The sequence below is a fragment of the Camelina sativa genome, chromosome 5, assembly GCF_030686135.1.
Source record: "Camelina sativa cultivar CO46 ecotype springtype chromosome 5, ASM3068613v1".
Taxonomy (NCBI): Eukaryota; Viridiplantae; Streptophyta; class Magnoliopsida; order Brassicales; family Brassicaceae; genus Camelina; species Camelina sativa.
Window position 1 is genome coordinate 6067466 of NC_141884.1, and position 21660 is coordinate 6089125.

The 21660-nt window shown below is 35.5% G+C and overlaps 4 protein-coding genes and 2 long non-coding RNA genes across 17 annotated transcripts; 2 read left to right on the forward strand and 4 right to left on the reverse strand.

Annotated features, from left to right (window-relative positions):
• Nucleotides 1-792: 792 nt before the first annotated feature.
• Nucleotides 793-4658, forward strand: LOC104785807 (interactor of constitutive active ROPs 2, chloroplastic). 2 transcript variants are annotated; one of them, XM_010511091.2, is made up of 4 exons: nt 793-1221; nt 2162-2241; nt 2435-2615; nt 2890-4658. In XM_010511091.2, exons 2-4 carry the CDS (start codon nt 2222-2224, stop codon nt 4438-4440), a joined length of 1752 nt encoding a protein of 583 aa, XP_010509393.1. In that variant the 5' UTR covers nt 793-1221; nt 2162-2221; the 3' UTR covers nt 4441-4658. The 2 variants fall into 2 exon arrangements, with proteins under 2 accessions (XP_010509393.1, XP_010509394.1); XM_010511092.2 differs by having other exon boundaries at nt 970-1221; nt 2896-4658.
• Nucleotides 4659-4813: 155 nt separating this feature from the next.
• LOC104785808 (uncharacterized) lies at nt 4814-8080 on the reverse strand. 2 transcript variants are annotated; one of them, XM_010511093.3, is made up of 8 exons: nt 7412-8080; nt 7113-7283; nt 6762-7007; nt 6471-6508; nt 6314-6382; nt 6074-6197; nt 5355-5983; nt 4814-5274 (listed from the first exon to the last, which is right to left on the reverse strand). In XM_010511093.3, exons 1-8 carry the CDS (start codon nt 7566-7568, stop codon nt 5026-5028), a joined length of 1683 nt encoding a protein of 560 aa, XP_010509395.1. In that variant the 5' UTR covers nt 7569-8080; the 3' UTR covers nt 4814-5025. The 2 variants fall into 2 exon arrangements, with proteins under 2 accessions (XP_010509395.1, XP_010509396.1); XM_010511094.3 differs by having other exon boundaries at nt 6128-6197; nt 7412-7679.
• A 41-nt stretch (nt 8081-8121) lies between these two features.
• Nucleotides 8122-10272, reverse strand: LOC104785809 (nuclear transcription factor Y subunit B-8). Of its 5 annotated transcripts, none has more exons than XR_015558246.1 (6): nt 10091-10272; nt 9727-9979; nt 9271-9410; nt 8856-8930; nt 8674-8730; nt 8122-8351 (listed from the first exon to the last, which is right to left on the reverse strand). XR_015558246.1 is itself a non-coding variant. In XM_087452045.1 (6 exons), the coding sequence occupies exons 2-6, from the start codon at nt 9951-9953 to the stop codon at nt 8310-8312; spliced, it is 531 nt and encodes a 176-aa protein (XP_087308171.1). In that variant the 5' UTR covers nt 9954-9979; nt 10091-10255; the 3' UTR covers nt 8122-8309. The 5 variants fall into 5 exon arrangements, 2 of the variants coding, with proteins under 2 accessions (XP_087308171.1, XP_087308172.1); XR_015558247.1 differs by having other exon boundaries at nt 9727-9983; nt 10091-10242; XM_087452045.1 differs by having other exon boundaries at nt 9281-9410; nt 10091-10255.
• A 1386-nt stretch (nt 10273-11658) lies between these two features.
• Nucleotides 11659-16744, reverse strand: LOC104785811 (putative LRR receptor-like serine/threonine-protein kinase At1g67720). Its single transcript, XM_010511097.3, has 15 exons — nt 16072-16744; nt 15306-15840; nt 14705-15210; nt 14492-14624; nt 14336-14407; nt 14180-14248; nt 14030-14101; nt 13879-13944; nt 13594-13757; nt 13250-13494; nt 13042-13168; nt 12889-12957; nt 12603-12789; nt 12370-12505; nt 11659-12289 (listed from the first exon to the last, which is right to left on the reverse strand). Exons 1-15 carry the CDS (start codon nt 16151-16153, stop codon nt 11948-11950), a joined length of 2805 nt encoding a protein of 934 aa, XP_010509399.2. The 5' UTR covers nt 16154-16744; the 3' UTR covers nt 11659-11947.
• Nucleotides 16745-18179: 1435 nt separating this feature from the next.
• On the forward strand, nt 18180-20614 carry LOC104785813 (uncharacterized). Of its 6 annotated transcripts, none has more exons than XR_767415.3 (5): nt 18180-18493; nt 18820-18884; nt 19449-19525; nt 19607-19669; nt 20104-20614. It is a non-coding gene; the product is annotated as an uncharacterized LOC104785813 (long non-coding RNA). The 6 variants fall into 6 exon arrangements; XR_767416.3 differs by having other exon boundaries at nt 18183-18489; XR_002037935.2 differs by having other exon boundaries at nt 18194-18493; nt 18685-18884.
• Nucleotides 18639-19598, reverse strand: LOC104785812 (uncharacterized). Its single transcript, XR_767414.2, has 3 exons — nt 19463-19598; nt 19200-19386; nt 18639-19102 (listed from the first exon to the last, which is right to left on the reverse strand). It is a non-coding gene; the product is annotated as an uncharacterized LOC104785812 (long non-coding RNA).
• Nucleotides 20615-21660: the final 1046 nt, after the last annotated feature.

The following is a 21660-nucleotide window of genomic DNA, read 5'->3' on the forward strand; positions in this document are numbered from 1 at the left end:
GCATGCTTAGTATCTTCTTCTTCACTTACTTAAACAATAAAAAGATAACCGTTAGCAACTTAGCATATATTACCGTTAGAAATTAAGTAGAGCTAGCAGCAACATGAGGCAGAACAATGGCACGTGACTCTACTGGCGCGTCAACAAGAGCGACGCCTTTTATCATTTCTTTTCTTGTTTGTATTGTACAAGGATCCTCTCTCTCGTTTCCTCAACTTGATGCAATTACCAGTCCCAAGAAATTTGTTTCCTTTCGAAGTAATTATATTTTAAAGTAACAGTACGTAGTATAGAAGAAGGTTAATGGTGAAGGTGTAAAAATATTTTCCGTCATGTTTTAGATTAGAATTGTATTGGTAGTGCATATAATGTTTTTCAGCCAAATAGTAACAACATTTAGAACGTCTATTGAATGTTTTTTTTTAGTTTTTTTTAGTTTCTAATAGTAACTTCTTAAGAGTGTCAATGCATGCTAGCACGTGTCAAGCACAAAGCCGTAAGAAAATAGTAACTGATTATTACTGTTGTAAATCACTCTTAATTACAATAAGACTTTTGTTTTATTTGTGTTGTAAGGTAGTGAGTTGGAATTAAAGAAAGAGGTAGACGTTACATTTCTTTTTAGGCTTTGAATGGTGGGTGGGTACATGTTAAAACAACATAGTTATGGTTAATGGAGTTAATGATTGTAAACACCATTAATAGTGTGAATTTTACTTATACAAATTTTGGCGTATTTAACTTGATTATGCTATATATTGGTGTTGGCATTAAACTTTTCAAAAAAATTCTATTAACAAATATTACTATTTCTTAAGATAACGAACATCACCTGACCTACCTGGTCGGAAAGAGGTGGTAAATAAAATAGGGACTAAATTGAAATAAAACAAAAAGTAACGGGGCAAAATCATGATTTCTCCTAAATTCTCAATTTGTTCGCAGTCTCTCTCTTTTCTCTTTCTGGATATTAAATGTGTAAACAAATAGACAGTTCACTGGTACACACAAAAAAAAAGGACTTGGGAAACGAGCAGAGTCAGTAAGAGAACAACACTAGGGACAAAGAGAGAGGAAGAAGCTGATGTTCGAAGAAGCTCCATTGGTTTAGCTTCTAAAAATCTTTCATTTTTTCTCCGTTTCGTTTCTTAGTTACTCCGATCGCTCTGTTCTAAGAAACATTTCAGACCAAAAGAGAAAAAGCTAAAGCACACTGTGCAGGTGAAGAACACCCCCAACACCACTTCTCTCTCTCTCTCTCTTCTTTATCTGTTTGAAATACTTAAAAATGGGTTTTTTTTTAACTCTGTTTCTTAGAAGATGTTCCTTTGATGGGTTCGAAAAAGCCCTAAACTTTTCCTTATGTTTCTGGGTTTTTTTATTTATTTATGCATTATTATATTGGAGAAAGATTAAATCTTTGAGGGTTTTGGGTTATAATTGTTCTGTTTACTCTCTTTTTTTTTGTGTTGTTATTCAAGTTGAAGATTCAGCCAAAGAAATTAATATAGTTGTTGTTGTTTTTTTTTCTAAAAACAAAGGGTTTTTTAAAATTTTGATTTTTTTCTAGTTTTAGGTTTAAATTGAAAATTTGTAAGTTGGTTAGTTTCTTTTAAGATCTGTTGTCTATTTTAGGGAAAGATCCACCTAATAAAACCAGAACCCACGTTAACTAAATGACATATATTGAAATTTGTTATTTTCTTCCTCTTCAATAGATTCCAAATTTTTTTTATAGAGAAAACAAAACTAAGATTGATGACTTGACAACTAAAAAAAGATTTTATGTGGAATATTAATTTGTACTTTCTTTGCTTGTAATTGGGTTTATCTCTGTCATTAGTTTGAATTACAATTTGATAAAAACTTCTCCTTTTTTATTTGCTTTGACTGTGAACAGTTTCTTTCTTTTTAATGTTTGTCTCTTGTTGCCGCCTTGGTTTGGTGGTAGTGGTAGTAGTTTCAAATGGAGTCTCTTTGAAGCTAATGTATTTGTATTGTTTAGTTTGTTAGGGTTTTTTTTGTTTTTATTGTACACTTGCTTAAGCTTTGTACTTCCGTTGAGTTTGTTGTATATGCTTATGATATTCTTATAATACTGGACTGGTGTTTGTTACTTCTTTCTTACACACACAGTTTCTCTTCATGTTCTTTTTGTCAGGTTCTTTCTTCAGAGGACCCAAAAGAAGAGGAGGTGTTTTTAGAACTCTAATCCCTAGCAATGCAGACTCCAAAACCTAGGTGATAATCCCCTCACTCTTGTCCAAAGCTTTCTCTTTTTGTGTGTCTTTTAGAGTCTTTGTTGATGTGGTCATTGGAGATTTTTGGTTGTAGTTTTTGAAGTCTTGATTTGTTTCAATGGTACTTGGGGGTGGCTTAGTCATTCTTCCTTGGTTTGTTTGACTAAGTTTTAGAGTCATTGTGATTATGATAGGCCGGGATCGTTGGAGGTGCCTCAAAAGAAATCTCCTACAGCAACTCCTAAAACTGCTCGTAAGCTCAAAACTTCAGAATCCGATCCTGTTTCGTCTCCCAACCCGAAAATCAGGACACCTAAAACTCAAAGCCCAAAAGTAGTTGCTGATCGCCGCTCTCCAAGAACTCCTGTAAATGAGGTATTACTAGCTTTGTTCAATGCTTTGTAAATCAATGCCTATTTGATTTGACTCCTACTGGTCTCAGTTAAGTGTATTCTTGGTTGTGTTGTCGAGAACCTGGTACTTATTCTTGGTGTATGAAGTTGGTCTATGTATTGTATCTTACAACAACTAATTAAACCTGAAAGTTGTTGAATCTGGACTCTTTGCAATAACTGATATGTGTATATGTGATATGTAATGCATCCATTTCGTAATTGAGTTGTTTATATTCGTTGCTTCTGTATGCAAGATTCAGAAGAAGCGGACAGGGAGAACAGCCGAAGTGGCATCTCAGATATCTCAGCTGCAAGAGGAGCTAAAGAGGGCAAAGGAACAGCTAAGTGCTTCAGAAGCGTTGAAGAAGGAAGCTCAAGATGAAGCAGAGGAGACAAAGCAGCATTTGATGGAGATCAATGACTCTGAGGATTCCAGAATTGATGAGCTTCGTAAGCTCTCTCAAGAACGAGACAAAGCATGGCAGTCTGAACTTGAAGCAATGCAGAGACAGCACGCTATGGATTCTGCTGCTTTAGCTTCTAGCATGAACGAGGTCCAGAAACTGAAAGCACAGCTGTCTGAATCTGAGTCTATTGAAAACTTGAGGATGGAACTTAACGAGACACTGTCTCTAGTTGAGGAACTCCGAGGTGAGCTGTTGGATGCAAAGGAAGGGGAAGCTCGGGCACATGAAATTGTGTCGGGAACTGAAAAGCAATTAGAAATAGCGAACTTGACGCTTGAGATGTTACGCTCAGATGGGATGAAGATGTCTGAAGCTTGTAATTCCCTTACAACCGAGCTAGAGCAGTCTAAATCTGAAGTAAAGTCACTAGAGCAACTTGTGAGACAGCTTGAGGAAGATAATGAATCCCGAGGAAACACCATCGAGGACTCATCATCAGTGGAACAACTCAAAGAAGAGATAAATGCTGCAAAGCAAGAGATTAGCCAATTGAAATCTGCAGTAGAAGTAACTGAGAGAAGGTACCATGAAGAGTATATCCAGAGCACGTTGCAGATAAGAACAGCTTATGAACAAGTCGAGGTAGTAAAATCCGGATATGCGGAGAGAGAGGCTGAGTTGGGGGAAGAACTGAAGAGAACCAAAGCTGAAAGAGAGTCTTTGCATGAACGGTTGATGGATAAGGAAGCTAAGCTGAGGATACTCATCGATGAAAACGAGTTACTGAACTTGAAAATCAAAGAAAAAGAAGAAGTGAACTTAAACTTGGAGAATAGCTTGAACGAGAAAGAGCCTGAGCACACGGACGAACTCAAGAAGCTAGAATCCGATGTGATGGAGTTGAGAGCGAATCTTATGGACAAGGAGATGGAGCTGCAGAGCGTAATGTCGCAGAATGAGAGTCTCAAGAGCGAAATGGAGACAATGCAGAGCGAGAAGAACAAGGCTATCAATGAGGCCTTAGAGAAGCTCAGGAGTCTGACAGAGGAAGCAGATAAGAGCGGGAAGAGAGCGGAAAATGCAACAGAACAGCTAGGGGCAGCACAAGTCACCAACACAGAACTAGAAGCTGAGCTGAGAAGACTCAAGGTTCAGTGTGATCAATGGAGGAAAGCAGCTGAAGCCGCAGCTACTATGCTCTCTGGTGGTAACAACAACAATAACAGTAACGGGAAGTACGTGGAGAGAACAGGATCGCTAGAGAGTCCTTTAAGGAGGAGGAACGTGAACATGTCGCCTTATATGGATGAAACGGATGATGAATTGTCATCACCAAAGAAGAAGAATGGGAGTATGCTGAAGAAAATTGGTGTGTTACTGAAGAAAAGTCAGAAGTGATCTTTGAAAGTTCAGGAAACAAGAAACCACCATTGTCTGTCTGTAATATTCGCTTGTTTTTTCATAAGTTTCTATGTGTAGACATGTTTTTGTTGCTAAGAAAGTTGTATTGTGAACTACTTTTGCTTTTCTTTTCTATTGACGTAGCTGAAACTCTCTGATCAACATTTATGAAGCTGAGCTTGGTTGTTTCCAATACAGAAAATATTGCTCCTAAAGTTGTTCCACATCTACTGCTATTGCTTGCTTTTTCCTCTAACCAGCTCCTATCTTTTTTCCATAGCTCTTTCTACCTCCTCTCCTCTTGTTCTTCCCGTGATTGCACATCTTGCTATTTGACAGGCTCGAAAATATTAAAGCTACTACATCATGATAATGGAAATATACTGTATTACTCAAAAGAAGGTAATATAACTTGATATACAAGTTGATATTTTTACTTTATAAAATCCATAACAAACCAGACTGCAAGTACAAATCAAAACTATACATGACAGCACTTGTCCTGTTGTCCATCTGTTCTTTACTTAAAAGCTGTAAATTATAGCAAGTTGCAAATGATTTGGCTTCATCACCGTACCTATATTATCCAAGTTGTTCCTCTGCACTGACTTTTGAATACATTTTGTTGGTAACCTTTGGTGAAGCCGAGACACTCAGCCTTGAACTCCTTGAAAGAGGACTGGCCTTTGCTTTAGACATTGTAGGTTGGGACTTTGCAGACGTGGTTCTACTAGCAGTTGATCCATTGGGAGTACGAGCTCCATGTTTTGCCAAGCCACTTACCATACCAGTACAAGATCCAGTGGGTGTTCGTGCAATGTTACTCCTCGCCTGTTAACAACAAAACATTCATATACTTAATGGCTTAGATACATTTCTTTGTCAACGTTACTCTGAATTTGGGAACTTACTCCGTCAAAGTAGCCTATTTTGGGTGACGGCACGCGGAGTCCTGTTGGTTTCATCACGGAAGCAGAAGGCATAGAGCCACCATTGACAAGTGAAACACGTTTCTCCAACTTAGGGTCGTTTTGGACAGCAGATGCATCTTTAGAATTGTTAAAAGGCTTCAAAGTCCGAGTTGTACCATTAACTGCAGGGCTGCTTTCACCAGAGACTGTTTTCTTGATACCTTTAGCCATTTTATTAGGTGTTGAAGCTCGCGGTGATTCGAATGACCAGTCAACGCTAGCACTAAGACGTGATACATTAAGCTTGGACTTGTATGTCTTACTGGCTGAGAGCGGTGACACTTTAGGCTGTCCAATAATTCTAGATCCAGCTCTGGATGTTGGTCTACTTGCCAAAGAATGGGAAGCTATTCTTAAACTCTGATCTTTCTTCTGCTTTACTGAATTTAGAGCAGAGTTGGTAGAAGCGATTGAGGAAACACTGAGACAGCTCTCAAGTGAAGAGCAAGAAGATGTCAGTTCATTCTTGGAGGCAGCTGAAGAACGTAAAGCAGATTTAAAAGGCACTACAGGTGTTGATGGTCGAGTTCTTCTTGAAACTGGAACTCTGGAAGCGAAAGGCTCTTTACCTGTAAGATCACAGTAAGATGCAGAAGTAAAGAAAGAGATAGTTTGTAAAAGACATTTAAAGACATCTTTAAGAAAGAGTTATGACTAACAGCCAGATAATTTAGGATTCGTTTCTTGTTTGGCTTTGTTAGTATCTACCGAACCTCTTGTAGTTCTGCTGAGTCCAGTTGATGGCCTGGAAATGGATGTATTATGTTCTTTTGAAGCAATGGGCTGTAGAAAATGTATCACAACATTCATTAGTACAGCTCAAGATTTTCTATCTCTCTTACTTATCCTGTCAGATGCTATAACAAGACAAGCACATATAGAGAGAGTCATAAACATACCTGCTTTGTCGCCTTTACTAATCCTTGTGTCCTAATACTTGGCCTTTTACGAATAGGATTGAGTTTCATCTGAGAAAACAAACAAAACAAAGACATGGTTAATCAAGGAAAGAGTGCAAAACTCAAACCATAGCTTAAATTTGTTATTGGCACTTACCTTTTCCTCAGAGCCAGGATCCTCTACTGTACTTGTAGCTACAAATTTTAAAAAGACGGTCAATTAGAGATTCATAGATAGCAGAAATTAACTATATACAGTTTCAAACAACACTTCCCATAAGTTCTTCTGTTAGATAAAAAAAAAAAAGAAGAAGAACCATTTTGTTAGACTAAAAGCTCCATCTACACCAAAACAAATAGAATATAATCATAGCCAGAGATGCAAATGCTTAGAATTGTAAAGCTTTTTCCTTTTCTTGTCTTAACCAAATATAAAGACTTAACTTACTTTTTGGGCTAGGTGTTGTTGCCTCATTAGCTCCCAATTCTTTAGTCTTGTCAGGTGTTGCTGGATCAGACGATATATCAGACCTTTGGATTGAAGCTCTTACATCTTCAAACAAACCAGTCTCCTCAACAGTGCAGTCACTTTTCAATGTAGATATGGACTCTGTTGATCTATGCAAATCCTCTCGAATGGTTGGTAAATTCTTCCTCTCCATCATGCTACACAATTCATCCGGTTCCAAAACACCTAAATTCGACAACAGCAACAACGCATCTTCAATCAAAACTAAACAACACACACACTAACTGAATTAGAAACACAACAGCAACAAAAAAGAAAAAGAAGACATGCCTGGATTGGTGAAAAAGGCTTTATCCCAAGCAAGACTCTTGCGTAGATGAGTCTTCATCATCGTATGAGGTTCCTTCTCTTCTAAAGTAGTAGTAGAAGACACCACAACCTCATCATTATCACAACAATCATGTGTATCTCCAAACAAACAAAGACCTCTGTCTTCCTTATCTAAGAATCAATAACAACAACAATGAACACAATCATGAACCATAAAATGACAATTCAGAATTGATACAATTTTGAGAATCCGATTGAGAGATCTAATGTTGTAAGCAAGAGAATTGATATAAAATTACCAGAGAATTTATCGTAGGTGGATGGATCGAGGAGGGAAGAAGAGAAGAAAAGGAGGTTATCATCCTCGGTGGAGACATCAATGAGAGCAAGACCATCGATGTCTCCAAGCTCCTCGCTTCTCCAGTTCTCCTTGTTGTTGTTGTCTCCTCCTCCCATAGAAAGAAACGAAAGTACCTTTACCAATCTAAAGGATTTAGCAAAAAAAAGATGTCAAAGAATTTGAAACGAAACAAATCGGCGGTTTTGTTAATTTGCTTATTTAATTACAATAATAAATCATTTTTTATTTGTTTTGTCTTAATTCTTCTATAACCGAAGTGCGTTCTCGAGATAAACGTGATCCGTTGATTTCTCAATTTGTGACCGTTGGATTTTATTATTTTTTATTTTTCTTCTCGTAGAAAAGGATCTCTCTAATTTGGTTTAACAGATAACGCCGTGTTTAAAAAAAAAAACAACTGTAACCAACATGTAACAATAAGCATCTAAATTTTCTCGAGGAAAAAAAAAAAGGTTAAATTCACAAATTACAAAATCACTACTTTATGTGAACATTTTGCTGTAGAGCACTAGGCATCGAGGTTTTTTGATATGAAGTATTCATTTTTGTCATTTGCTGTGTATTGATTGGTTGAATGAATCAGAAATCATTCTTTGAACATGTTGAAATTTTGAATCAATTTATGCAATAAAAATCCACAAAACCAAATATAAAAATGACTTCTTTTTAACATATTCAGAACAAATTCATAGAAAAAAAAAAAAAAGAAATAAACAATGAGATGATGATTGTCACAAGTTCTGCATATATAATATAGCAAAACTCTTACTCACAAATAATATACAGATAAAAGATAAAACCCTTTTTGGTACCACAGTTTAATAAAATCCTCATCACTAGTCTGTTCCCGGCATTGGAACCATCATATGCTGCTGCGCCTACATTATACCAAGAGTCATGTGTAACAATTAGTTTTCAGTTGTGTTTATGCTTATGGGTATCCACAACACTCAAGGGTTCAAGGAGGGGATTCAGAAAGATGATCCATCAGTTAAATGACTGATCGGATTTGTGTTAACTGAGAAATAATCACTCATCTGTAACGTTTTGGGATTCTGCTTAAGCTAATAGTTTTCAGTTCTGTTTATGCCTATCGGTATCCACAACACTCAAGGGTTCAAGGAGGTATACTAAGCAAAGAAGAGAAGGATGTGTATCGTGCAATGAGTGTGAAAGAAAAGAGAAGAGAGGAAACTTTACTTGAGAGTTCCCATAAGGACCTTGTGAGAAAGAGCCTTGGTTAGGAAGCTGCGAGAACTGCCAAATGGTAAACAAACCCCGTTACTGTCAAGACTAACTCGCTTCATAGCTAAACCGAAAGAGACAAGACGCGCAGATAAATGGAAAGACATGAGGCATAAAGTATTGAGACATCTATCTACCTGGCCATTTTGGCTTGATTGTCCATCTTTCTTTGCATTTGCATCCCCACCTTTTGCTGATCCCTTTGTATCACCCTATTGATCATTAACAAGGATAAGGGAAGCATCAATAATTTTATACACTAGTTGCCTAAAAGATAAATATACAATAGATGATTCTCGAAGACTATCAAGTTTGTTGCAAGTATTAGGAATGAACAAGAAATAAAAGATGAGAAGCTACTGACCTCCATCTGAGATTTTTCCAGTTCAGGTAGTAGCAAAAGAAACAAGAAAAGGAGAAAACAGAGTAAGTGAGTGAACTCCAAAAACTTCCAGCAGAACTAATTAACATCGTAATCAAAATTGTATCTTTTGTTCCGTGGTCTGGAAAAAGTTAGGTAATCGATAAGATGGAAGCTGAAAATGGGGACACCAGAACATACCTCTCTATATCTCATCAGGTAAAGCTTCAGGGGTTCAATGTATTCTTCAAATCCTAAAGTGGCCATTGCCCAAAGCAAATCATCTCCATTAATGGTTTTCCTTTTCTCTCTTTGACACTTATCACTCGCTCTGCTCATCAAAGTCATAAAAACCCATTGCACCATTACCAAAAGGATCTTTGTAAAACTAGAAACCTAACCTGGATGATCCAATATGCTACATCAAATCCAACTAATGTCAAGACTTAAAAGACATCAAATTTTAACCAACCAACCAAAGCAGCAGACATTAAGAAAACCCAACAATCTCAAACTACCCAAGTGGACTTTAATCACCTTAAAGTTTAAGACTTTTGAAAATTGTGGTGAACATACATGTTCCCCTCTAAACAGGTCTAGCAAATCAAAATGTTGACAAGGTTATAAAAAAAAAAAAGAAGACATACTCGCTGGTGATGAAGCTGATAAACTCAGAAACACATTCCTGAACAATCTCCTTAGCATCTTTAGCGATTTTGCCATTAGCAGGAAGACCTCGTTTCATAATACGGCTTATGTTAGCAATAGGAAGAAACCTATCCTGCTCACGAACGTGTACAGACCTCGGACTTTGATCTCCACCACTCTCATGTCTTCCACCGCCTCCGGGACTCTTGGCCTGTGACTCCGTCATCTCAAGACCCCAAACAAAAAAAAAACCTAACTTTCCCAACAACAAACACGTAACAGACAAAACCCATCAACATAAACACATCACAATTAGAAAAAACAGAAATCGAAGATGAAATCAGAGAGAAGATATGATTTTACCAGAGATGAATTCGAAAAAAGGGCGGGAGTGAGAAAACAGAGAGGTGTCGTTGATTGGAGGAAGAGATTGGGGGAGGGAGGCAGCGAGGGGAGAGGAGAGATTGATCGGACGCTTGAGAAAAGAAGAGAGAAGAGAGACGTCTGCGATTTGAGAGATTAGGTTTTTCACTTTTAATGAGCTTTTTATCATCACCGTTCGTTTTTTTTTTTTTTTTTATTATTCTCTCTGGTTCTTATTTTACCAAATCCAGATTCGCCACGTGTTCTTCTTATCTTTATTATCAAGGGTACATATAGTATGTATTATTAATTCACTTCTAATCATTATAATTTGATTTTGATTTTGATTAGTGGTACTTGTTATTCAATAGTAGGGAATTTTTTCTTTTTAAAAGTTTATTTTTGTATTAAACCCAGAGAAGAAATTAATTAACTAAGATTATTTTGAATTTTACCATTTGTAATTTTTCAACCAAAAAATGCAAAAGAAATGTATATCTCTGAAATATAGTAACTTGTAAAAGTTTTTTTTATAAAATATTTATGATATTTTTAATATTTTAAATACCTTGTCTATACCAAGGGCCAAGAATATATAGATTGTGATAATTCAAAGAGACAAAATAATTTACTCATATAATGTGTTTTTCAATACACAACATATATCTAATTTTTTTCAAATATAACTAATTTTTCTTGTGAAACACGCATTATATTATTTATAGAACATTTTTAGAAATATTCTTTTTGGTGCGTCTTTTTTTTAAATGCATCTCTTAGCTGTATATTTTCAAAAATATCGCACTCTCGTTAAATCTAAAAAATTTATATCAAATAAGTAAGGTACTTCTCGATGGTAACTTTTTCTCGGAGTTCGGAGACTCGATCCAAGTCTTTATAAAGTTTATAAAGTTTTACACATGTATAAAAACAATTATGTATGATTACAAGGTTACACATATTTGGGTAGATTTCAGGTTTTTAAAAACATTTTTTATAAGGTTTTAAAGACTGTATTAATTAAAAGTTGTATTGAAACATAAACATTTTTAAAATGAATGAATTCACAATTGGATAGGTTTGATATGTTAAAAAAAAAAAAATCGAATTCACATTTAGAGAAGATTTGATATATAAATAATAACATGAAAGACTCGTGTCTACGCAAATAGAAATTTTAAATAAAACTGAGAAAGATAGAAATCCATGTCATTAGTCCTTGTCCAGATCCGATATGTTGTTATTACAACGGTCATGATGATCTCTGTGACTAATAATAGCAGTAGCAAAACGCCAAAACGGGCTACGCATCGGTCGTCCTCAGAGTAAGTATCAGCTAGCTCTGCTCTTCTGCTGCCTTGTAGTTTCTTTTTCCCCTCAATGGAAGAAGCAACTATTGATCGTGCTGACAATTTGATCTAAAACAACTTTTAAAGAGACTTTTACTTTGGGCGATTGGTGAGAGTCGTTCAACCACTGGGAGAGGCAAACAAAAACTCAACCACTGGGAGAGGCAAACAAAAACTACACCTCTCAAAGGTGTCAATAGAACCATTTCCACGAGAACGTAATAAAAAGTGATATGATCACAAAATGTGTTGAAAATGTGAAAACATAAATATCACAATCCCCAGATAGATCACCGAGTTAGTCTAGAAACAATAAAAGTTAAAAATAAAAACAAACAAACTCGAAGCACAGTTCTTGTAAGCTCGAGTCCAAAAGAAAAGACTAAAACAAAAGTGCTGTTAAGCTCAAAACCTAATGAAGTAAAAAAGACCAGACAACGTGAACGGTCAAAAAAAAACACAAGGAAGTGGTGCATGCATCTGTACAAACAAAAGCCAAAATCTACTACTACCGAGCTGTTGGCTGCAAAACAGATTCATCAATGGAGACATAATTCTGCGATCCAGCCAGGTCAAGCATTCCCATGTTGAGTGATGACGAATGCGCCGAGCTCCTAGAAAACTCGTCCGATACTCCACCTCTTGCGGCCAATGCTTCTTTCTCGATCCTAATCGCGTCTTGGATATCCTTTTGCACCTCGGACATCGAGGGTCTCATGTTCCCATGCGGTTTCACACACAACAATGCTTTCTCAGCGATCTTCCACATTGACTGGAGACTGTAATCGTCTTCTGCCAGTGCTGGATCGATGATCCCTCTGATGTCCCCGTTGTCTATATGCATCTTGGCCTACAGAAAAGGTATCAAAGGAATGATCTATATATACCCCCAAAAAAAGAGTAGCAACAACTAAAAGAAAATGAACTAACCCATTGGACTATGTTCCGGCAGTTGACACCAAAGCTTTCATTTGATATGGCTTCTTGACCGGACATAAGCTCAAGAAGAATGACTCCGAAGCTATATACATCACTCTTCTCTGTTAACTGCTGCGATATGTAGTACCTTTAATATCAAACAATAAAAAAATGTGAGTTCTTGACATTTATGTTACTATCGATAAAGACATGTGGGGTTAAGTTCTTGGCTAAGTCTAGCTTACTCGGGATCAAGATATCCAACTGTGCCACGGACAATGCTAGAGACATGTGAGGTCCCATCAACAGCGAATTTAGACAATCCGAAATCTGAAACCTTTGCCCTCATGTGTTTATCGATGAGGATGTTACTCGTCTTGAGATCCCTGTGTATGATTGCTGGAACACACCCTGTGTGAAGATACTCGATCCCTACAAAAAACAATCAAAACCAGCAAAATGAAATATTGAAGTGGCCTCAGGATCAGAGGTCAAGAGCTCTTTCAGTTTTGTTTAGTATGATTCACTGACCTCGGGCTGCATCTTCAGCTATCTCCAGTCGTTTAATCCAGCTGATTCTTCGGTCACGGGGTACCACACCTGGATTAAAATACGCTTGTTTAACATAACATTAAACCAAAACGCTGCAAAATACACCATTCCTATCTTAAAAAGACATGTTACCATAAAGATGCTCCTTCAAAGTCCCATTGTGCATGAACTCATACACAAGCATGTTTTTCCCCTCTTCTTGACAATAACCAAGAAACTGCACAAGGTTCCGGTGATGTATCCTTGAGAGTAATGTAACCTGAACAAACCACAATCACTTGGATTATCTCCTAAATAGAAAATAAAAAACTCGTACTTGAGGGTGCATATTGATATTTACCTCGTTTGCAAACTCTCTCTTTCCCTGATATGAATTATTTGCAAGAACTTTAACAGCAATCTCTTTACCCTCTCTTGTTTTCCCATAATATACGATTCCAAAACCTCCGGACCCAATTCTCTTCTCAAATTTTTTGGTGGCTTCCTCGATCTCATAAAGTGTGAAGCAATGTGCGGCGTCTCCATGAGCTTCACTCAAGGTAGATGACACTCTCTGAATCGGCAAGGGACGATTAGTTAACTCCGCTGAAATTTAATCCAAGAAAGAAAGGTAAGCACATTCATCCAAACACTAGAATCAAGATACACTATGAAACCGGTATACTAGCAGAAAAAATAACATACCTGAAGTTTTCCTCATCTTGTTATTCTTCTTGCTTTTGCACATAAAGATGCAAGAAATGATGGTTGCGATTAGCAGAACAGCCGCACCAACTGATGCACCGATGATAACACCGAGCTTCTTCCCTTCATCTCCACTTTTTTCAAGATTAAGGTTTCCAGAAAAGCTGAAACCCACCAAAAAGTAAGAATGCATGAGTGTTATTGAGCACGTTTAAGACACTCTAGCTAGGAACTATTCATGCGAAAGCACTTTAAATCCGTAGTTGGATAGGACAAAATACTTACTTTGAGATCACATCTTTGGTAAGGTCTGATGGTATTGTTCCTGTTAAAAAATTGTTCTGCAGGTACCTGGAAACATAAAGCAGGTCAGGTGCATAAGAATGTAGATTATAAAATAGTTCTCACCACATGAATTAATGTTCAAAAAGCTTACAGTTCCTTCAGGTTTGGGAGTTTCGCCAACGAGGAAGGGATCTTTCCAGTTAGTCGGTTGTTCTCAAAGTGTCTGCAAATAGTTCATTATATATTTATAGTTAAATGAAGGCAAGAAAAGAAACTTAAACTTCAAAGAAGGTGATTTTACATTATCTCCAGGTTAGGGCACCGAGAGAAATCCGGTATTGGACCTGTAAAGTTATTCCCATCAAGCCATCTACCATTGACAAAATTTGCAACGTCAATAATGAGAACATCAGTTGTATACTCCTAAATTCAAAAAGTCTAAAGAAAAGCAACTTACAACTCAACCAATCCAGTCAATTTCACCAGGTCAGAAGGTATATTTCCCGTCAAGTTCATATTCGAAAGCTTGCTGCAGTTATAACAGGCATGACATATAAGCACATACACAAACAACCGATAGCAAAATAAAGCTACAAAAGATAGACATCCTTACACAGCAACAACCCTTGGTTGTGGATCCGAATTGCATTCCACCCACGACCATGGTGAAGGTGAACATGGGTCTCCGCCTTCTTGAGCCCACTCAGTGGAAGAATAGAGAGATGCCACATTAGCCATAATGGTTGCTGCAACACAAGCAATCATCTTAGAATCAAATGTGAAGAAGACACAAACTCTAAGAGGAAGGGCTAGTTGTTGTGCTCACCGTCTACTGAACCATCGCTTTTCCGCAGATATTTGCTGATCTCCATGGCATTCAGAAGGGGTCCTCTAGAAGAATCAGCCGTTTTGGCAAACCGGAAGTTGAACACATATGGAAGGGTTATGTTAGGATAGCCAGGTTCATAAACACGATATGGTCCCAGCGCATTTTCCTTGATGTTAACAATGGCTTTGCTAATGTCAGGCTGATCAGGTAGAACTAATCTGAACTTCCTTGACTCGTCCTCAGCCAAATCCTCGATTTCAGAAAAGTAAGTAAATGCCCAACCAGAACCAGGGAAGCCCTCCAGATTAATCCTGTAAGTTAAGGACCCGTTCGTTCCAACCACAGCCGTCTGCATAACCTTCTGAGGCGGTTTCTCAGGGACACTGCTTTCAATAGGCAATGTAGTCGACACTCGTGCAGTCCCAGCAGCAACATCCACAAGATAATTAGGCTTCTTTAACAAATCAGATTCCCATATTCTATCATACGGATCATCCGGGTACCTGCAATACCAACAACTTAGTGTTTTCTTAACTCATCCTGATAAAATCACAATGTTGTTCACACAACTAACAGAACATGAACTATATATACTGACCTCACGGGAGCTTCACTTTCAGCACCAAAATTAATCCGAGCTGCAACACTCAGGTAAAACCGCTCTTCAAAGTCGGTGCCATACATTGGACCATTCAACTGCCTAAGCTCAAGGGTAGATATAAACGGCTTCCCAGTTGTGGCATTGGACAAACAAACGCTGACAGTAGGAGTAGAAGCCAGAAACACCAGTTCTGCTGTCTCGATTGTATAGGTTTCAGAGATAGCAATGGTCGCCCAATGAGTCGCACCGAGGGAGATATCGAATTTGGGATACACATTGCTGCTGTTGTCGAAATCACCATACAAGAAAGTAGCTCTAAGGAGATAACGATTCCTACTAGTGACATTGAGTGTGTAGCAATACTTTCTTGAATCAGCAGGGAAATGCCTCAAAGTCGTGTACTGAGCTCTAGTTTCGTTAAGGGACGATATCTTAGCGGTTTCCCCGTATATAAGATGGTTATCAGGTGACCATTTAAGTCCAAGCTCATCAGTAAATGGCTCTGCACCTCCACAATCCAAGCTTACAAAACCTGCTCTTACCCCAAAAACAAGAACTCACTTCAAATACCACAAAGACTCAAACTTTTTGCCTACTACAGTCCAACTAAACATACACACAAATCTCAAACACCAGAGCTCTAACAAAAAGGCAAAACTTTTAAAAAACCCTTGTTACTCTACTGCATCACATAAAACTGTAATCCTAATTCAAAAAAGGAAACAACCAACAAAAAAAAAGTACTGAGAAGCAGTGAATTTACCTGGAGTTTGTGCTGATGAAGTATGGAAAAGACAAGTAGAAGAAACCAGTAGACACAACAAAAGCAGCGAGATTCTCACCATCTCCTACTCAGAGACCAAACACTTGGTAACAGTTTCAACACATAAATGGCGTTACAAAATAAAAGAGCCAAAAGAGATAAAGCAAAATGTGATCCCAGAAAGAAAAAAAAGTGAAAGAAAGCAAAAAAAAGAAATGAAAATTCACAGAAACAGAGTAGTCCAACCTAAAATATAATTACTTTCCCCAACAGAGAGATCTAAGGAGAGAAAATGGTTTAACCACAAAACCAAAAAAGTTAAAAAATTTAGGGGAACGTGAGAGAGAAATGAGTGTGTTTCTTCCTCGTTAAGTGTTTGCTTTTTTGCCTGATGTGAGAGAAGAGAGCAGAGAGAGAAGGAGCTTCAAAGGCAGTGGAGGTAAGTGGTAAAGTTGCAATTGTTGGGTCCATATGTACCCTTTTAACAAGTCCTGGACTCTACTACTTACATCTAAACCGTTCGTATGGCTTTTCACGTTTAATTTAATGGTCCAGATCATTTGTGGTCCACCTTTAGCGTTGTCGTAGGGGATTCTCACACCCCCGCAGTCTCCAGCGAAACGGTGCCATTTTAGTTAATAATGATATTTTCAGGTTTAATTCAGTGACATTCTCTTCTGTTTCTTGAGAATATTTAATTATTTATAGTTACATCCGCATGTTTATCTTTTATGGAAAATTAATACAATTTCATGAAAGATATAAAGGGATTAAGGGGTGTACTGAAACAATGATTTTGGAAGATTTTATGTTAATTAGAAAATTTAAAATTTTGATAGATTTTAGAGAAATTTATATGATTTATTGTAAAATTCTTTCAAATCTCACATGAAACCATGAGATTTGGATTTCTGTGTTTTTAACTAAAGAAATCCTTTCAAATCTTTCAAAATCATTAAAATCCAAATTTACCCACTGTTTTTGAATAACAATAGATTTTTAAGTAGATTTTTAAATCATCAGTTAATAACAGTAGATTTTAATTAACTTTTAAAAATTTATGATTTGTAAATTTTACACAAATCACTTTAAGATATCAAGTTAAATACATCCCATGAAAGTTCTCATTGTTATTATTATTGAAAAGAAAAATACTTAAAAGATAATGAAATCAAGTAGGAAATTTGAAAATTGATGATCACGATAACGTTCTTAAATGATCTAGTTCTAGTATATGCTAAACATAAATCTGGTAATATCTTAACTATATTCGAGCTTCTGTTTTTCATCCCTAAATTATTATATTCGAGATTCAGTTAAGTGTTATTCGGAGATACTTTACTTGGTTTTATTTTGTCAATAGAAAAGATAAATATTTATTAATATTTTTATTTACTTTTTTATATTTATATTTAGGCAATAACGTGTACACTATGAAACAAACATAATGAACCCAACGAAAAAAGGAAGTTCCACATTTAACTAGGACCGGACCCGCGCTATAGCGTGGGGGAATATTTTGATATTATTAAAGCGGATAAAAATAAATAAGATGTTATAATATCTGGTTATTATACTGTTTCTGTTCGTCCTATTTGCTATTGTTATAAAAAATAGATTAAAATAGAGCAATCTTGTCTTCGTCAATATTTGAGATTATGTACACTATTTAAAAAAAAAAAAGATTTTACTTTATTAAAAGGAACAAAGATGAGTGAAATATATAATGAGACAGTATATAAATAGAATTAAATAATAATTTATTTAAGACGGGGTTGTCAAAACATGAGTAGTTGAATATTATTTTAAAAGTTTGTGTTTATTTATACTAATATATATAATAATAATATGTATTTATATTTCTATGCATCATATACATGGGAAATATATTCCTCCAATGTATTGATCATAGTATATATAATTAATTTGTAGTTTATGACTTTTAATTGTGGTTTTGCAAAATGTATTATTATTTTTGAGTAACAGAAATTGGGCTATATTTTTAATTGCTACACTTAAAACAATTGGGTTTGTGTTTAATTTTTTGGAGATTTCCGATTTGGGCTTTGTTGGCCTTCTAAGTAAGTTTTATTTTTAACCTCTATCTTGATATCTGAAAAATGAATCGTTTTTTTCTTTTTCATTTCTTCCATCCAAGAAAACATCTACCATCGATTCATCTCCATCTTTGATTCGATCTAAGTTACTTCGTGAGTTTTGACTCTCGAATTACAGGGTATAATTAAATTCATTACTTTTTCTTTACACAAAATCTTTTTGAGAAAACTGTTAAATCCGAAAAGGGGAGAAGCTGCTAGTCGAAGCAATTCGGTGTGTAAATGGGGTTGATAAAATTCTCAATCTTATGATTCAGTTTTGACCCATGAGTTTTTCGAACTGATTAATCAATTCAATTAGGTTGGTAAGTTGATTTTGATTTTGAATTGCTTTCGTTTATATTGTTTTAATTTTATAGGTCTATACTCATTACCAAACCCGAATTCCAAATACTTTCCCTTTTTCTTTTGAATTCCAAATTGATTTGGCTTTTGATTAGCAATACCGTATATGATTAATTGATATATTATATATTTTTTGCATTACATGTGCAAGCCTATACAATCAAACCGAAGCATATATACGAAGACATCATAATATCGATAAGATGAGTAGTGGTTTTTAAAAAAAAATATTAGATTGTTTTATTATGAAGAATATAAACTTATTGCTTAATTTGTTTCCCTTTAGACTTCAGGATATTCAGGATATCAAATGAGATGTACTTTCCTGTAGACGAAGCGACAAACAGTAAGGTTAGCTTCTAATCTTTTTACTTTTTTGATGCCATGCATTTTAACGTTTTGAATTGTGATTTCTTAAAGTATTATAGAAGCCTAAAGTAAATGTGAAAATATTCGAAGAAGAGGAATGATCAAAGACATCATTTTCCTTTCCTTTTAGAAGATGGAGTAGTGGTAGGTGGTGATAATGCATCATGTTGTCCAGCACAGTTGGTTAACATTATTGTTTCCTGTTAACATATTCAACCAAAATAGGTTTATTCACATGTAAATACATTTGATAAATAAGGATGACAAATTTAGAATGATTTTAAAACCTGATTATACCTGATCAAAACTCACAATAGTAGTTAAATTATCGGCACCTTGAGATGGCTAGATGGAGTCATGCATGAGCAACCTTGTAGACATCACTCCCATCTTTGATGTTATCTTTCTCAATACTCACTACAAACTGAAAAGTCTTGCCTACCAAAGACTTCAATCCTTTAGGGATGTTTGTTGGATCTTGGATCTACAGATGATATAAAACAGTTATATTGTATAAATTGGTTTTTCGTATAACTATCATGATAGGATGGATAGTATACCTCATCTAAATGACCATCCAGAAGCTGAAGAGAAGATTGTTAAATGACCATCCGGAAAAGACGGTATATTGCTTCCAAGAATGAATGATTTTCTCTTGTATTCTCCACCCAGTTTTGAATGGTTTGACAATATCTCTCTGATAGGAGTGATTGTGGGAGCCATCGGAGAAGGTTTGGTAATAGGGAGAGGGATGAAGCTAAAAATAGGTATGTTAATTGCATCTTTGAATAGCACAATCATATTTATAGGAAGAGTTTACCTATCAAGAATTAGGTAAAATATTATTTGTATATTCTAGAGTATATTCTTCAGATATTCAATTAATGACAATATTGATATTGTTTATAGATATAGTTAATGGTCGATTTTCAGTATAATTCGAATTAGGGAATCTAAGAAAGCGATTTTGGTTGTTTTCCAATTTTGCTTCAGAGATTGCTATCTTTTTTAGTATATTGATGAGATTGATTAGCGTAATTATTGGCTTAGTTTTCGTGATAGGGAGGTAAATTAGTATTTGGAATCTCTCAGCTAAAAGTTAGGAATACTGTTTTGGTTTTGATTTCCTTAAATGTTTTTTTTGGACTAAGATTTCCTTAATTGATTATATTAACTTTTTTTTGTGTAAATTGTTTTGCAGATTTGGAATCTGTTTGGATCCGAGTATCGATTCCAGATCCGAATAGCAAGACCTGATCCGAATTCATATATATCGGATATCAAATGGATCCGCGCGTGTCATCTAACTAAAAGATCCGATTGCAAATCCGATTGCAAAATTTCGGGTTAATTCAAAAATTATACCCGACTCAATAAGATATATTGTCACATTTAACCTTTGCTTAGTTGTTTTTGGTCGTTGGTCTCAGGGTCATTTTCGTCCAAAGGAGAAGTTGTACTTTTTTTTTACTAATATAGGGATGTCACATAAATATACCCGGGGAAAAAAAATCGTTAAATAAATAAATCGAGTTGTACACATGTGACAAAATTCCCAAAATAAGTCCACCACGTACGCTTTTGTCTATGTGTTTTAGTGTGCATCTACACATGTTACTATTTGTTGATATGTTGAATGTAATTAGAGTAAGATACTTGTAATTTGTTTTCAAGAAGAAAAAATGTTAGCGATATTGTACCCCAAAAAGAAAGTGTACATCTTATCATAATTATAGTGGGAAATTGGTAATTCAAATTGCGTTAACAAAATAAAGTGGAGGATAAAAGTTGTAAAAAGATTTTTCTCGAGTAGAGATAGCTTTAAATAATTAGATAACTATGTTTCAAGTTGCATGGATATAGTCTAGAGTTGTTAAATTTTAATATATAGAGTTATTAAAGGTTTAGAGATAAGTTCAACAAAATTAAGATCAAGAGTTCCGCAAAAATATCGTTTTCAAATGTTTAATGACATACAGTTTGATTGATCTGATCTTGTTAATGAAAATTTATTGTTACAGTACATATTTCTTCGGTCTCCACAACATCTATGTTCATTAGATTTTATTAGTAAATACTGTACTAAATAGTGTTTTAATAACCAAAATATAGTACTAGTTTATACTTAACTTAAGTTGTACTATGGCAAAGATGAGAAACGGTCAAAACGTTGAGAAGAAAACATAATCGGGTTTTGGGAGAGCAGACAAAAACTAGAGATCTGAGTGTTGTTTTACTGTTTTATCGTCTTCCTAAAAACATCGATCATCGCATCGGCTAATGAGCTTTTGAATCAATCTCTTCTATTGCTTTATTAAAATGGATTATTCTTCTTCTTTGCCTTTTCCAATATCATCTTCTTTTTTGTTTAGTTTCTTTCGTATCCTAGTTATCATCAATATGCTTATTTTATTTTATTTTCCTTACAGTTATTGTATTTTCTCCTTTGGATCATCTATTTGTATATTTTGTCACGAGACAAAACAACATGACAAGAGTCTTCTCTAGTCTTCTTTACAGCGTGATCGAACACTACATTCCTACCAATTTCACATTTTCTTCATGTTTGTAAAACAAAAATGTTGGATTCTAATTTTCTAATTTCGATTTTGGTAGATAAAGTAAAAGAAACTTTAATTAGTTTAATCATTTTAGTTTAAAGACTTTAAAAACAAGTCTTAGCATAAATAGAAATGATCTGTATGGGAAGATGACTAAATGGGTCTTATTATGTATAAAATGTGGACAAATGACGAAT

Coding starts and splice junctions, on each gene's coding strand:
- LOC104785807 (XM_010511091.2), top strand. CDS start 2,222: ATGCAGACTCCAAAACCTAG. Junction 2,242..2,434: donor ATGCAGACTCCAAAACCTAG/GTGATAATCCCC, acceptor TGATTATGATAG/GCCGGGATCGTTGGAGGTGC. Junction 2,616..2,889: donor CAAGAACTCCTGTAAATGAG/GTATTACTAGCT, acceptor TCTGTATGCAAG/ATTCAGAAGAAGCGGACAGG.
- LOC104785808 (XM_010511093.3), bottom strand. CDS start 7,568: ATGGGAGGAGGAGACAACAACAACAAGGAGAACTGGAGAAGCGAGGAG. Junction 6,509..6,761: donor AACAACACCTAGCCCAAAAA/GTAAGTTAAGTC, acceptor TAAAATTTGTAG/CTACAAGTACAGTAGAGGAT. Junction 5,984..6,073: donor GAATCCTAAATTATCTGGCT/GTTAGTCATAAC, acceptor GTGATCTTACAG/GTAAAGAGCCTTTCGCTTCC.
- LOC104785809 (XM_087452045.1), bottom strand. CDS start 9,953: ATGACGGAGTCACAGGCCAAGAGTCCCGGAGGCGGTGGAAGACATGAG. Junction 9,411..9,726: donor ATCAGCTTCATCACCAGCGA/GTATGTCTTCTT, acceptor TTTGATGAGCAG/AGCGAGTGATAAGTGTCAAA. Junction 8,931..9,280: donor ACCTGATGAGATATAGAGAG/GTATGTTCTGGT, acceptor AATGATCAATAG/GGTGATACAAAGGGATCAGC.
- LOC104785811 (XM_010511097.3), bottom strand. CDS start 16,153: ATGGTGAGAATCTCGCTGCTTTTGTTGTGTCTACTGGTTTCTTCTACT. Junction 14,249..14,335: donor TTGACTGGATTGGTTGAGTT/GTAAGTTGCTTT, acceptor TGTCAATGGTAG/ATGGCTTGATGGGAATAACT. Junction 12,790..12,888: donor AGCTGAAGATGCAGCCCGAG/GTCAGTGAATCA, acceptor TGTTTTTTGTAG/GGATCGAGTATCTTCACACA.